Consider the following 14,108-nt stretch of genomic DNA (forward strand, 5'->3'; position numbering starts at 1 on the left):
TCCCACAGAAGTAAATTAAGGCATAAATGCAGAATCTTCAAATGTTTTGTGACACTGAAACTAATTACGTGTTTATTGACAATATGATCATTCATTAATTATTATTATTTATTTTTTTTTACTTTCTTCACTTGTTCATCTGTGTGTAACTAACCACATAGGGAATGGCCTGTCAGACCTACACCCCATAATCTTCCAGTAATCAGATTCCTAGCAATTTCATTTGTGTTAGGAAAGGATAATACAGATAGCAGAGGCAGAAAGTGGGTTAGAAGTATCATAAACATCAGCTTCAGAGAATCACTTTGAAAATGCTTCACTGTAAGGCAGGAGGTTAAGCGATACACACACCCAGTGGCCAGTCTGTCAGTCTGTTAAACGTCAGCCTGCTCCTCCGTACAGCCATTCATGTGAATGTGAGTTAATCATAAAGGGCTGGTTATGACGGGGTTAAGGGCTTCAGTTACTGTCCAGCTGGTTAGCAAGCCTGGTGCTCTGGCTCTCAGCGATTTTACTGTGGTGTGGTTGGTGCTGTCAGACATGCTGGTTCCGCATCTCAGAAACAGCCACCTTCCTGGGATTTCTACACACTGCAGCATCTACAGCAGGGGTCACCAGCCTTTTTGAAACTGAGAGCTACTTCATGGGTACTGAGCCAAATGAAGGGCTACCAGTTTGAAACACCCTCCTAAACTCACCTAAACTTCATGTATAATAAACATGTTTTTAATGCTTTTTTTAGATATTGTCATTTTTAAATCTATATTAATACAAATGTGATTAAAGAAGAATAGCAACAAGATAAAATTAAATTTTAGATTCTGCTCACTGGTGAGTTGTGCTATTTTTAGAACAGGTCCGCGGGCAACTCATGTGGTCCTTGGGGGCATCCTAGTGCCCGCGGGCACCATGTTGGTGACCTCTGATCTACAGTATAGAGAAAATAGTGTGATAAACAAAAAACGGTAACACTCTACTTAAGGGGCACAAATAATGTAGCATTATGCTATTATGCTGTTACACAAAAAACATCCAGACGGGGGCGGTTCCGTGGGTAAAAACAGCTTTTTTTAATGACGGGTCATTGAAGAATCACCATTGTTAAAGCAAACAGGAAGACAGCAAGTACTAAATCAGGTCAATACAGCAGAGGTGTGCAGAAAGACTCAACTCATCGGAGGGAAAGAATATACTAGTTAGCATGTAGGTATACCTAACACAGTGTCCATGGTGTGTGTCTGGACATAACAGTTATAAGCCCACATGTAATGTGGCTTACATTAATCTGGAATGTGATACTCATTGGAGGATTGGTGTTTGATTTCAAATACTTTGATTTGAAATAACAAGTAGCCATATTCTCAAAAATAAATGATTGATAAAATATTGATAAAATACTGTAAGGCACGGTGAAGTGAAAGAGCATCCATGTTAGAATTGATTGCACAGAATATCATCAGTACCTAGTATTTTAAGTTGGCAATTTAATTTGTAAATTTTGTAAAGCTGATGCTTTATGTGTAATTTTGTTAGTTATATTGATACATTTAAGTTTAGGATTATTATTTATATTACAATCAAAAACCACTCTTCTTCCATAAGTGCTTAGCCAGAGCATTACAGTTTCCCAGTCCCGTCTTCGGGGACTCGCAGCCGGTCCACATTTTTGCAACCTCTGAGCTCCATGTCAGACAGAGTACTGTCTGTGTGTCCCCTAGGACCAGACTGGGAAACACTGCAGCACTTGGTCATGGTGAGCCTGCAGTGTGTACTGGGGAAGCAAAGGGGACAGTAGGTGGGGGCCCAGTTCACTGCATGACACTCTCAACTGTGGGCAGTCAGCCTCAGCTCATGTTTTTAGGAAACTCAAAAACACACAAGGTAGTCCAACTCCTTTTCCCTTTGCATGCTGGTGAAAAAAATAATCTGTAATCACTTAACTCAGTCTCTCGCAACCCAGTCTTCAGGGAACGCATTTTTGTTTCCTCCCAGCATATCTGAACCAGTCAAGAACATCAAATACCTAGTACAGTGATGTTGAGTAGAAATATGGGCTGTCTGAGGGTCCCTAAGGACTGGGTTGAGAGAGATTGAGTTAAGTGATATGCCCACATACTGATATTACATGTCGAATCATTTTGATCAGTGAATGAATAAAAAAAAAATATTTCATTGGATTCTCTCTGATCACATTTTGTTATATATATACAGAAATTCAGAAAATTCTAAAGGTGTCACAAATTTTCTGCCACCACTGTATTGACCTACAGGCCTGCCAGTGTTTTTCTGTTTAATCTGTATTTGTGAAGCTGAAACATGACACACACAAAAGTTAAAACTGAACAATTTTATTTTACATTATATACATAATGCTTTGAAATAGGAAAATGTTACTGCGGCAGAACAGGAAAACAAGCTTTTTTTTTTTGCAACCAACAGAATGAACTGATGAGAGGAGAAGTCCCACAATATACCTTCCATATACAGTATTCTGCTTGGTAGCACTTAAGTTTCTTTCACCACCAGAAAGACCCTGGGGTGCCTTGTCAGTCTCTGACAGCTCTGCGTGAGGTAGACTCACCCAGCACTTCATCGCTGAAATGTGAAATGTACGTTTTGGCAAACCATCGAACGTGAGAAATGACGACAACGACAACGACGATGAAGCTGAAGCTGATCAGAACGGCTTCAGCTCAGAGCTAAATTGGAAGATGGAATGTTACTCTTGATTCAGACAGTTTAAGAACACCAACATGAAGGACAATGCTTTGGGAAAAGTGCAACGATGATTAAGACTTAAGAGTACAACTGAACAAAGTCTCTACGATTTCGCCTAAGCCTGAATAGTATTGTTTTTATATCAGTCTTTCAGGTATCTAAGTAACAACAAGGCTGCTGTTTTTGTAAACTAGAGTGAAAGAGGAGGCCAGGACCACAGCTTCTGTGTAGGTATAGCTTGTATACAGATATTGCAGTGTATATTTGTATATTATACATATCAGATGTACACATACGTATCAATATGTGCATGTATATGTTACACACATATATATATATATACATCAATATCACCATTTCTGAACACTCTCTGTGCAAATTTACGTTCAGTTTTATACCGCAGCATTAAAAAACAGGACTGTAAATTGTTTACAATTAAAAAAAAAGTTTAAAAGCATATGGATTCAGAAGACCAACCCAAGAAATATAAAATATATTAGTGTTGTCAAGATGGACACTTCCCTACTTCCGAGTCTCCAAATGGCTCTGCAATGCTACTCCAAAGTGTCCCAGCAGGACAAGCCCTTAAAGTACCCAGTTTTAGCAGTGTGAACACCTGTACAATGCATTTTCACTGATACCTACATAACTGGACCTTAGTGCACAACCTCACATCTGTTGAAGTCCCTCGCTTCAAAAATACTACATTTTTATTTACAACAATTAAATATAAGTCTAATAAGCACTTGTGTGGTAGCATAAAATGGTATCATGGGTGGCAACACTTTATAAAAGACATTATAAATTAAAAGAACAATGTAATTTGTGCCTTTGTAACATGCCACAATAAATTAAAGACGGTATAAATCAGTCCCATCTGACCCCACGATGCTCTGAATGGTCTCAAAGGAAGTGGCAGACCCACAGAGCACATTTCCTTTCTTGATCGTCTGCAATCCCATGATGCACCTTGCTTAGTAACTGTTCTCATGGCCTGCTAAGATGTACAAGTTGCTGTGTGCTGTAGGGTTATCTGTGGGTCTGCTCTCCAAAACCACCACCCTGGAGGAAGAAAGAACAACATGAGTTAGTGTAAATGGTGTCACACTTACACGGTTGGAGGTCTAATTCCTGCCGTGTGTGTGTGTGTGTGTGTGTGTGTGTGCATGGTTGTTATTACATACAAAGATGACAGGAAACGGGACAAGAACAGCTCATTTCACTTACAAAAAGGTTTAAATTAATATTCATATTTAAAAAAACAAATCATAATAATTTAGAAAGTGCAAAGATGAGAAAAGATGGAGAGTGATTTTTATACAAATACAGAAATTTGGTTTGGGTCCAGCTATCCTCAGGCCACAGGGGGTCAGGAGTGAGCACAAAATGCATCACAAAATTAATCAATGACCATTTTTCCTGCTTCTAAATCTTGCATCAGTTTTTGTAATACACGTAATGTTTTAATAAAAGACATGCAGCCAATCAGCCTTGTGAAGAGCAAATAATACCATAATCAAGCATCTGGAGGTGATGAGATGAATTAATTAAAAAATAATGTATTTATACAATATGACTGATGATTTTCTGATACGATGTATCATCTTTGATACAGTGATTTGATGATGATGTATCACCCTTGATGCGATGATTTAATGATATGATGCATCACCTTTGATACAGTGATTTATGATGCATTATTCTTGTTAGATATCATGCTATGTACTGTACCACAGCAAATGCTACTACATAAAGCAGGAGGAAAAAGAAGAATACTCACCTGTCCGACCCCAGGAGCCGAAAGATCCTTGTATTATCAGAAATCTCTTGCGTAATCTGTTGCGAAAGGAGGGGATATAACTTTGGGGTTTTGTGTACATAAAACCACATGCTATGAATACATGACAGTTATGTCAGGAACATTTTAGGCTCCTCATAAATAAGTAGTTCTAATAATTATGTCTTTTTGGCTTGTAAATGAGAAAATAATGTCTTTAGGTACAAATATAAAAGCCAATTGTGTCATAAACGTGCATTCTAAGCCATGAATTATGCATGCAGTCTGCCGCATGTTGTGTTTAATGCAAGGCCTATTTTGCATTATATTTCTTTATATTCTTATATTGCTTTAGAATATTTATACAAATTTTGAACATATTACAACTCTGGAGGTGTTTCCTATGAAGCAGGACAGTGAATAGCACCCCACACCCTTCACCTACTTCGTTGGACTTGAAGCTCCGTCCCTGCATTCCGTGCTTCCAAAAAGCCAGCACGCTGTCCTGGAGGCACACTGCAGGAGGTGCAGCTAATTATTAACTGAGCAGCACATCATGTCATATGTAAAATCTGATATTTTGGAATATGATGCTGGGACAGAACTTCCAGGAAAATGTCAGTCGAATATGTCAGACGTGCATTTCACTTGTTTGTTTATATAAGTCAAGATGTGGCTTTTGGAAACCCAGGGTCATCAACCGCCTCATAAATCAGCTCGGGCATATGATGAATGATGCAATTAGCTGTGATTTTGCAATAAGGTGTCTGCGTGAAACAGTCTGAAGGCTGCAGACACTCCAATGACAGATGTGTTCTAAATGTCAAGATAGATTTCCATCAATGAAAGAAAACGTCTTTGGTGCACCAGCGAGGAAATCATCTTGCTACACTTTGGGCCACGTGAATATGATTACAGAACCGAGGAAAACACTAATCTGACGCAGCTGCTGTCAGTCAAAAGGGTTCTGAGGAAGTAGCAGAATACTGTATGCTTTAATTAATGACTCAGATCGGCTTTGCTCTGCCGTTCTCTGTGAGAAAGGTGTTTGCTCGCAACGGCATCCGTTTCCCTTGAATCCCAGACGAAACGCATCCAGAATCAGGTCGGAGTAATTTAGTTCTCTTCACGCTGACCTGCCCCTGCCAGTGTTACTGTGGGGGTCTGCAAGTGTCGCTTATCCCACATCACTTACATGCCGGCTGACTGAACAAAAGAGCCAATCAGAAGGTGGCATATTTGTCGTCGCAACAACCCCAGCACGCTTCCGGCAGAAGAGGGTGATTTGAAAGTAATACTAGCTGACACAGTGTGTATAATCCATCATAAACAATGTTCACACATGTCCTGCCAGAATCAAACCGGTCGCTTTCTCTACGTTATCATGATGCTTCGACTAGGGGTTTGTTCCCTTATAGTACACGGTGGGAGAATTTATCATGAGGAATTGAAACAATATTTCTGAAGAAAACTATGATTAAATGTGAGAAAGACTTACCTATCGCCTCAATTTGGAAGTTAAAGGTCAGCTCAGCGGACAGCTTTTTGCTGGATTTTAACCTCCCTTGCAAATTCACAATTTTAATACACCCTGGAAGAGAGCAAAGTAGGACCCCACAATGTAAATCAAATCAACACCGTATCACCACAAACTGATATGCTGACAAGCGGCAGGGAAGAGAAGCAGAGGAACTCACGATCAAGGCACACCAGGATGGTGTCCCTCTCCAGCTGAGTCACGTGGATCACGCACGTCTGCGGCATATCTGCAGCGGAAAAAGTCAAAAGATTAAATGTGCGCCTGCAGGAGGAAATGACATCACAGCGCAGACAGACATCTGACCAGCACAGTGCCCACAGACATCTGTCAATGAGGCACAGTGGACCTCATATATAAATCTGACAGTGGCCCCCTCGCGAGGAAGAGGTGCAAGCCTACAAAGGTGACAGCTCACAGTGGCTTCTGCATAGCCGTCCACTGCCCGTAGCTCTCTCAGCACGTTACGGCTGAGTGGGTCATTTAGCCCTTTAATTAATGATATCTGACCCCAGATCTGCTTCCACGAGCCATCAAATGAGAAGCACAGAAACCGTCATTCATGTCACGCTTGGCCACTCTGTAGTCCCCGTAGTTACCATTGATATTTCACACAGGTCACATGACTATGACACTGTATCGTCACGCTATAGCCATCTGGTCTCAGAGCCAGCCCATCTGTGCTATTGTTATATACAGTACACACCTAACATACAATACTACAGTCAATGTCATTTGCATTTTTGTACTACTACAAACAATAATAATAATAATGATAATAATAATAAATGTCATGCACCACATAATGATGTTTGAATGAACCGCATTTACAATGGTGGTCCCATAAGATTACGATAAAGCTGAAACATTTCTATTGCATAGTAATGTGGTACTGCAATACATTACTCACAGTTTTTGGTAATGCTGGTATAAACAAAGCTACTGCACTGACAGTCATATTAAAGTATAGCACACACAGATATGTACAGTACATAATACTTGATAATGATAATTAGTAATGTTTTTACTATACTGTATTACTTATTATTATTCAGACTACACCATATAGCCTAGGTGTGTAGTAGGCTATATCATCTAGGTTTATGTCACCACACTGTATGATGTTCTTACAATGGCGAGATCACCTAACGATGAATTTCTCAGAATGTATCCCTGTCGTTAAGCGATGCATGACTGTAATAATAATTAATTAGTTCCATGGGGGCAAAGGGACTATGACAGGGACAGCAGATGCTGGTCCTAGAATGTTAAAGGCATTCTGTACCAGCTACGAAGTTCATTCCCTACTCGACTGCATTTATACATCCACGTACTGCACGGCCATTCGGAGGAGTGGCACCAAACATTACGAGAGCTTTGGGCTGAGGGCTGGTGCACCTACCTGACTCAATGAACCAGGAGGAGGTGGAGCTGGGGTTGACGGTCTCGAAGCGCACCACCTGGTTCTGCTCGGTGCCCTTGCTGACGGCCATGCAGATGAGGGGATATTGCTGCTCGGGCACAACAAGCATCTCGAACACCTCCAGTGGACATGGCAGCGGGAAGTCGATGTTCTGGGCGGGGAGTAGGGGGAGCGACACCGAGGTTACCATGCTGGCTGGCCAACGGAGGGGAGCTAAGGAGCGACTAGCGCTGAGAGTGAGCTCACCTTGAGGAACATGAACTTCTGCATGGGTTCCACCCACTCCAGGAGCATCACGCTGGACTGGAAAGCCCCAGACAGGTAGGTATAACCCGTGTAGGGGTTCCTCACTGCAGAATGAGAAACGAATAAGATCTGGGGGCCCGAGACTCGGAACAGTAACCAGATCAGCAAGCTCTCACATGGCCCATTCTAGGCCATGGAACAGATGCACCCAACAGTAGCAGAAAGTGCAGAAAGGAAACCTAAGGAACACTATGTGCTGGATTCACATTGTGGGGGGGGGGGGGGGTTTGTCTGCCTCCTGACTTCCCCTACTCTCTGTAGGGCACTCTCTGGCTTTCTGTCTCACTCACGCCAAGTCTCTTTGTTATGAAGCTGCGTTCTGCATTAGATGCTGCTGGGCAGCTTGGCTGGGGACGGTTTGATAAGCAATATGACACTGTAAAGGGTTTCAGAAAGCAGAATATGAACCCGAGGTGAGCTTTCTTATCTGGGGAGTAGGTGCCCCCCCAACCCCAATGCAACCCCCCCCTCCCCCACTTCATTCACTCACCTACACAGCACTTCTGGCACCCCTTTGTGTCTGGAATCTTATTGGACACTGCAAACTTCCTGTAGGAGATTCAGAAGTGAGAGTCAGCCGCTGAGCTCTTCCTCCGTTTACGGTCAGCTGGACGGTTTAACTGGAGTGAGTTGTCCAAGCACTACAGCAGCCCCCCCGAGGCTAGAATACGAAGCCAGAGAGCCGGGCCAGCAGACAGGCGTACCTGGGAATGATTTTGTCGGGAAGCTTGTGAGCAGGAATGGCGACAGGGAGCTTCTGCATGTGTCGTGAGTATTCAAAGAGGCCCATCAGGTTGTGAGAGTGCAGCTGGGAGGCTTTTCCTGAGGAACGCAGGAAGCCCAACACCATGAAGATACCAAAATCCGTAACGTAGCACAAAGCTGGGAGGGTTACGCTTTATATACGTCATGATGCTACAAATCTGATGTTTTTGCCTTTATATGGCAAAAAGAACTCAATAATAAAAGCTCTAGGAAGACGTCTTACCGGATATGGAGACCAGACAGTTATTCATCACATAAAGCCAGGTGCACCTCCTAGGAAAGAGCTGAATTAAAGAAGCAAAATTATCCATCTCACTTCCTCTGTGCCTGGAGGTGAATTTCAGTGAAGTGTGTCACGTGAGCGGCTCCGCGGTGATACCTGCTCCATGGTCGTCTCATGCAGCTCATTGAGATTTAGCGTGTAAATGCCCTCCTCCGCACCAAATATCAAGTACTGGTCTGAAAAAGAGCAGAAGCCCATTTGCTGAGCGACAGCTTATCGGAGATGCAGGCAACCAGCAATGAGCTCATTTTAACTGACCAGTTTTGACTTGTTCAGTCTAATGTCAAGGGAAATAAAATGTAATTTGTACTCACTACACAGCATCTGATTGCTCAGTAAAGCCATATGGCCTATGGATTATTCATTACAGTCGCCTCCTTCAGCCAGTTGATGATTGGTATCACCAAGGAGATAACGGTCTAAACGAGGGCTACTCCTGACCTTCATGGTGCTTTGGTTAAAGCACTGTGATTTAGGATAAAGAAATACATAGTATATAGCAGTGTTTTCCAATCCAGTCCTCAGGGACCCACAGCCAGTCCATGTTTTTGCCCCCTCCGAGCTCCCTACCAGACAGTCCACATTTCTGCTTCCTTACTGGGAGCTGGGAGGGAGCAAAAATGTGGACTGTCTGTGGGTCTCAGAGGACCGGATTGGGAAACACTGATATATATTATAATAGTATAGTTACAAGAGCTCTACTCTTGCCAGCACTGATCCTTGTGCATAATAACACAGATAAATGTAAGGTAATCCATGCAGGGAGCAGAAATATAAAGTACAGATATTTTATGGGCTCCACTGAAATAAAGGTAGCTGATTACGAGAAAGATCTAGGTATGTATGTTGATGCTTCCATGTCCCACTCTCGCCAGTGTGGGGAAGCAATAAAAAAGGCCAATAGAATGTTGGGTTATATCTCTAGGTGTGTGGAGTTTAAGTCAAGGGAGGTGATGTTACACTTATATAATTCCTTGGTAAGACCCCACCTAGAATACTGTGTGCAGGTTTGGTCACCATACCTTAAGAAGAACATTGCTGCTTTAGAAAAAGTTGCAACGAAGAGCTATGAGAATGATTCCTGGTCTTAGAGGAATGTCTTATGAGGAGAGGTTAGCGGAACTGAATCTGATTAGCCTTGAGCAAAGGAGACTAAGGGGGGATATGATTCAGGTCTATAAGATTCTAACGGGTCTGGATGCTGTTCAGCCAAATGGCTATTTCAATATTAGTTTAACTACTAGAACTCGTGGCCATAAGTGGAAATTAGCGGGAGAACATTTTAAAACAAATTTGAGGAAGCACTTCTTTACACAGCGTGTAGTTAGAGTATGGAATAGTCTTCCTGCTAGTGTAGTGGAAGCTAAAACCATGGGTTCCTTTAAATCAGAGCTAGATAAGATTTTAACAACTCTGAGCTATTAGTTAAGTTCTCCCCAAACGAGCTTGATGGGCCGAATGGCCTCCTCTCGTTTGTAAATTTCTTATGTTCTTATGTTCTTATACCAGCTCGCTCCAAACTCAATCAGCGGCTACGGGTCAGCAAACGCTCCAAACTGCAGAGTGCGTTAGCAGCCATGGGGTCACCCTGCAATCCCTACCTCTGGTGTCGGGGTTGATCCACGAGGTGGCAGAATGGATTTTTAGCGGACAGCCGTTGAAGACCTTGGAGAAGCATGCGCCCATCTGCAGGGGGGATGGGGGGTGTTTACTGATGCGACAGGCTTCATACGGAGCATTAGGAAATAATGGGCCAGCTGTGGGTCTATTTTCTAACCACAATCATTTACAATAATTAAAGTGTCACACTAATTAAATTGGGATTAATATATTTCCCATGAGTGCATTCATTGTGTTTATCTTTAATTAGCTGGACTAAAACTTGGAAAATAAGGAAATTAATCAGCAGCGAGACAAACTGTCACGTGCATTCGCATCCAGCACAAAGGAAAATATAATATAGTAATTTAAGTGAAGTTGGCTAAAACTCACATGGACTTTCGGAGTAGGAGGGAGACCATTGCTTATTGGTTTCTGCAAAAACCGGGAAAAAAACACAACAATCAAATAATCCTGGAAGTGAACCTGGTGACATTGACCACTGAGGGAAATCAGATGCGCGAAAACTGATTTTGCAAAAAGTGCATCTCAGCTGAGCTGTAAGGTGCACAGACTATGGCTTCCAGGAGACAGTCATACACACCCTATTTAAATAACAAAATAGCTTTTACTCAAAAATCCATTATGATGGAAGAGAGAAACTGAATGATAACATAATTCAGGATAGACTGGATGATACCATAAATCAGGAGAGACTGGATGATAACATCATTCAGGTTATAAAATTCTGATTACTTAAAAAAGGCCAAAAGTTTAATGGCATGTCATTACGTAACTGAGGGCACTTATGCGAACGGTTAGCCCAAGGAATACAGGACTCTTTATACCCAAAATTTAAAGAAGAATTTGCTGGAAAATATTTAGGAAAAGACCATGGTTTTGATAAGAACATGGTCTTTGAATCTGGATCTAACACTGACACTGGATCTAACACTAACACTAATTCTGATGGCTAACAGTAAAGGTTTCCTTAGGTACAGCTCAAATGATTCATGGCCCTTTTCCCCCTTAAAAGACCTAAAACTCACCAAACTGTCACTTTGAACATTATTATTGTTAGTTAAGACCACACACTCTGAATATGAATATGGTCGACCCTTCTGTCTCGCGACATTCCCTATCTTGGTTTCGAAGTATTATGCGGTTGGCATAAGAAATTAAATGGGAATTTTGAGAGGTTCTGGGGTTCTATGAAAGCCACAGACATACAAAAGTTTAATAATTTATAAGTGCATGAAATATCTGTAAAGTGATGGTTTGGAGGACGCCAAGAGTGTTTACGCCAGCCTCTCACATGATATCTTGCAATGATCTCACAGTCATCTTTGTATCTCATGTTTCTCATATCTTTTTGCATCGCTTGCCAAGGAGACCAAAAAATTTTACTCGGTTTTTCCAGATGGCAGGGTGCTGCACCCCTAACCCACATCATGTGGAAGGGGCCTCTGTACAAGCTTTTAAAAGAGTATTTCACCAAAAAGAGATTGGGGAAAAAAAACACAAAATCAGCAGTGATATACATACACAATTTATGCAAAATGGAACGAATTTAATCATGAAGAAACTCCTCATCTGTGTAACGAAATGCATCCCTAACCCTATGAATTAGCCACAAACAGATGCACACGCACGTGCATGCAGCAACTCACGCACAGCGTAAACACATTAAAGGGCAGAGGATATTCACGATAATTGTGGCAGGAGTGATGCCAAATCCCACTGAAGATCAGAAGGGGCAGATTTTTCTTTCATGTAGAATTCGTCTGCTCTCGTGTCATTTGCCATGTAATGGTGTTTTTCAGTACCTAAGCATTCAAATAGTTTTGAAGTCCACAAACTCTCAGGCTAATAAATCTGGCTTGTGAGTTTGTTTACTAAAGTGTTTTTTTTTTTTTTTACCGGAATGTCCTTCTTGTCCTTCCGGATGGGGACAGTAGGGGGCATTGTCGACTGTTTCTCTCCTGTGGCGCTCTCCTTCTCCCCATTCACTTGAGCTGGGCTCACCTCGTTTCCTATAGGAGGGAAGGGGATGAATTGCATTGACTCTCTTAGATGTTACATCCCGCAGCTGATGCTGCACCTGTACTGATGATGCGCACAGAACCCTTTAATCCTGGCCTCTTCTACAGCGGAATGAGGGAGGAGAAGCAATGATCAGACAAGGAGCCTATTGGCAGATTATGACATCACTCCAATGCAACATCATACCCCCCCCTCATTAGCAGGACCCTTCTGACATGCTGACTCAAGGTAGCACTAGTAACATGATGCGCTGCCCCGCAAAGCATCATGGGAGCGTGTTAGGCTGCCAGAGTTTCAATAAATAATGTCAACGTCGCTACTTTGTAATTTATTATCATATCAGCTGTTTGACTGCAGTGTTTATTGGCCACATTGTGCAGCTGATGTGCTGCTTTCTGAATCTTCTATGTTACACACAGAGATGTTATGCACATGAAATACAGGGAGCTGCACCTATAAAGGGCCTGAGACTCCAATAACATGGAATTCCAGGTTATGTAAGCAAGTGTTTCTGTACGAACATCCTTACTTTAACGGCGAGTTCGATTAAGCTGCCTTGTACTGTAACCACTCTAAATGCTGTCAGAGCAAACCCTTAAAATATCAGCAGTCATTTTCCATCTTTAAACATTCATGAAAGCCCTATGAAGAGGCATCAGTCTCCATTTCGAGGCATGGTTTGAGAGCAAGCATGTTGGGGATGCATCATCATCCCCATCATCATCATCAAAGATTCGGCAGGTACACCGAATGGAGGATTTACACCAATACATTCATTTCCTACCATTCTGTCGTGATCTTCTAGACCAGTGTGTCTTAATCCAGTCCTCAGGGACCACCAGACAGTCCATGTTTTTGCTCCCTCCCCTGAGGACTGGGTTCAGAAACACTGTTCTAGAACCAATTACCTAGGCTGCTGCGCTTCTGTGGGGGGAGTCGCGGGGGTGGGGGCCGGGGGGGCACAGAGGTGGGCCGTGCTGGGCTCTCAGTTGCTGGACAGCGCTTAATGGTCCCCTGTCCATTGTTCTCGTCCAGCGATGAGCCCTCCTGGAAGCCACTGATGGATTTCGGCTTGGAGAAGAGACCACAGGAGAGAGTCACGAGCGACGGGGTCACGTGACGTGGCGGGGTCACGTGACGTGGTAGACACCATCTCCAGTAAGTGAGGAACTGAACACGTCACACATGACTTTTAAATGTCTTACAACCAAGATTCTGTTAAACAACACATGATGAACTTTTTAAAAACATTAAGCATCCATTTTTCAGCAGGGAAAATGAGATGAAAAGATGACAGAACTGATGGGTTTTACTAAAATGGTGTTTGATGAAGTAAAACTGCAGAAAATCCCCCCAAAGTGAACGTAAAGCTGCCTTTTTGGACGTGTTTATCCTAGACAGTGACGCTCATCATACCTTAGGGGGCAGCGGTGGTGGCACTTTGGGCCTCATAGTGGACGTAGAGGAGCTGGAGAAGAACAATGCATGCATAATAAATGTTAGACTATAAAACTAAATTACCCTTAAGTACAGCACAGGACCGTCAGGCTAAGTGATTAAAAGTAAATCAGGCAGTCACTGCTGTCATTAAGGCTGCACACAGTCCCATGCTCAGCTGTAACGTCCAGCCCAGAAAAAAATTCAATTCCCATCACGA

The 14,108-nt window shown here is 42.5% G+C and overlaps 1 protein-coding gene across 4 annotated transcripts in view; it reads right to left on the reverse strand.

Annotated features, from left to right (window-relative positions):
• Positions 1-2,332: 2,332 nt before the first annotated feature.
• map4k3a (mitogen-activated protein kinase kinase kinase kinase 3a) overlaps positions 2,333-14,108 on the reverse strand; it is a 70,536-nt gene continuing 58,760 nt past the window's right edge. For all 4 annotated transcript variants that reach the window (XM_072703911.1, XM_072703910.1, XM_023798477.2 and 1 more), the window contains 16 exons: positions 13,868-13,919; positions 13,360-13,522; positions 12,329-12,441; positions 10,802-10,843; positions 10,411-10,495; positions 8,906-8,985; positions 8,750-8,810; positions 8,466-8,583; positions 8,252-8,310; positions 7,702-7,805; positions 7,435-7,606; positions 6,193-6,261; positions 5,994-6,086; positions 4,941-5,011; positions 4,499-4,554; positions 2,333-3,780 (listed from right to left, as the gene is read on the reverse strand). In XM_072703911.1, coding sequence (XP_072560012.1) covers positions 3,693-3,780; positions 4,499-4,554; positions 4,941-5,011; positions 5,994-6,086; positions 6,193-6,261; positions 7,435-7,606; positions 7,702-7,805; positions 8,252-8,310; positions 8,466-8,583; positions 8,750-8,810; positions 8,906-8,985; positions 10,411-10,495; positions 10,802-10,843; positions 12,329-12,441; positions 13,360-13,522; positions 13,868-13,919 — 1,426 coding nt within the window. In that variant the 3' untranslated portion in view covers positions 2,333-3,692. The remainder of the gene's footprint in view (positions 3,781-4,498; positions 4,555-4,940; positions 5,012-5,993; positions 6,087-6,192; positions 6,262-7,434; positions 7,607-7,701; positions 7,806-8,251; positions 8,311-8,465; positions 8,584-8,749; positions 8,811-8,905; positions 8,986-10,410; positions 10,496-10,801; positions 10,844-12,328; positions 12,442-13,359; positions 13,523-13,867; positions 13,920-14,108) is intronic.

Source organism: Paramormyrops kingsleyae, chromosome 20 (genome assembly GCF_048594095.1).
Source record: "Paramormyrops kingsleyae isolate MSU_618 chromosome 20, PKINGS_0.4, whole genome shotgun sequence".
Lineage (NCBI taxonomy): Eukaryota > Metazoa > Chordata > Actinopteri > Osteoglossiformes > Mormyridae > Paramormyrops > Paramormyrops kingsleyae.